Below are 1096 nucleotides of genomic sequence, written 5' to 3'. Positions count from 1 at the left end.
CGATGCAAGACGAACAAGAGGATGAATGAAAGGGTGCGTGGATAGATGGATGGATGGATGGATGGATGGATGGATGGATGGATGGATGGATGGATGGAATGACAGTAGAACAAAAAAATGGATGGATGGACAGACGAAAGGGAGCGATGCAAGACGAACAATAGGATGGATGGATGGAAGGAAGGAATTTTTTTTTTATAGTAAATGGTTTTACGGCGCTCGCAACTGCATAAGGTCATATGAGCGCCAAGGGGTGGGTGTTAACAGAAAAGTCTTTACAGGGAATCAGACTTAGACTGCTCACCTCTCTAGCTTCAACAGCACAAGGTCTGCTTCGACTATCAAGGCACCCCAAAATAGCAGGTCACAAGAGAGTGACAAACATACAAAAAAAGTAGAGGAAAATGATAATAGTAAGGATCAGGAAAGAAAAAGCAGCAGTTCCCTGTTGTAGATCAGGCACAGTTATGAGCGTGAAATGAATCAGCCCATTTACAATTCTACTGTGCTTGAACGAGAAATGTCCCCCCTTTGGGAATGGCCTTCTAAAGACAATGGAAGGATGGATGGACTGATAGATGGATGGGTGTACAGTCGAATTAGAGGAGTAGAGGACGAACAAACGATGGATGGATGGATCAACAGACGAACAGGTGATTGGGTGACTGAGTAGGTGTTTTACGACACTATCGACTCAACGAACAGGTGGGATAGCGGACAAACAAATGACAGTTGGACGGATGGACGGACAAGACAAATATATGCACGACTCACCCAGATGGGGCCCATTAGGTTGACGCCAAACGTATGCTCTATCTGCTGGTCCGTCAGGTCCAGGAGCCGGCGACCGGCCACCACTCCGGCGCTGTTGACCAGCATGGTGACGTCACCGACCTCTGACCTCACCTTGTCAGCTGTTTCACGCACCGCGGCGCGATCGCTGTGGAAGAGAGGGGTATATTGTTTTTGGGGTTTTTTAAAATTCTATAGTAGTAGTATAGGATTTTACGGCGCTCGCAACTGCTAAGGTCATATGAGCGTGCGAAACACAAGTTGTTTACTTTCGCAAAAGTTCGCTGCACGATTGGTTAACTAA

The 1096-nt window shown here is 46.7% G+C and overlaps 1 protein-coding gene across 11 annotated transcripts in view; it reads right to left on the bottom strand.

Annotated features, from left to right (window-relative positions):
• Positions 1 to 1096, bottom strand: part of LOC101853580 (epidermal retinol dehydrogenase 2) — a 27247-nt gene that overhangs the window by 8468 nt on the left and 17683 nt on the right. For all 11 annotated transcript variants that reach the window (XM_035972082.1, XM_035972079.1, XM_013087325.2 and 8 more), the window contains exon 3: positions 775 to 940. In XM_035972082.1, the coding sequence (XP_035827975.1) occupies positions 775 to 940 (166 nt within the window). The remainder of the gene's footprint in view (positions 1 to 774; positions 941 to 1096) is intronic.

Source organism: Aplysia californica, unplaced genomic scaffold (assembly GCF_000002075.1).
Source record: "Aplysia californica isolate F4 #8 unplaced genomic scaffold, AplCal3.0 scaffold00573, whole genome shotgun sequence".
Taxonomy (NCBI): Eukaryota; Metazoa; Mollusca; class Gastropoda; order Aplysiida; family Aplysiidae; genus Aplysia; species Aplysia californica.
This window is presented reverse-complemented; position numbering and strand designations above follow the sequence as displayed.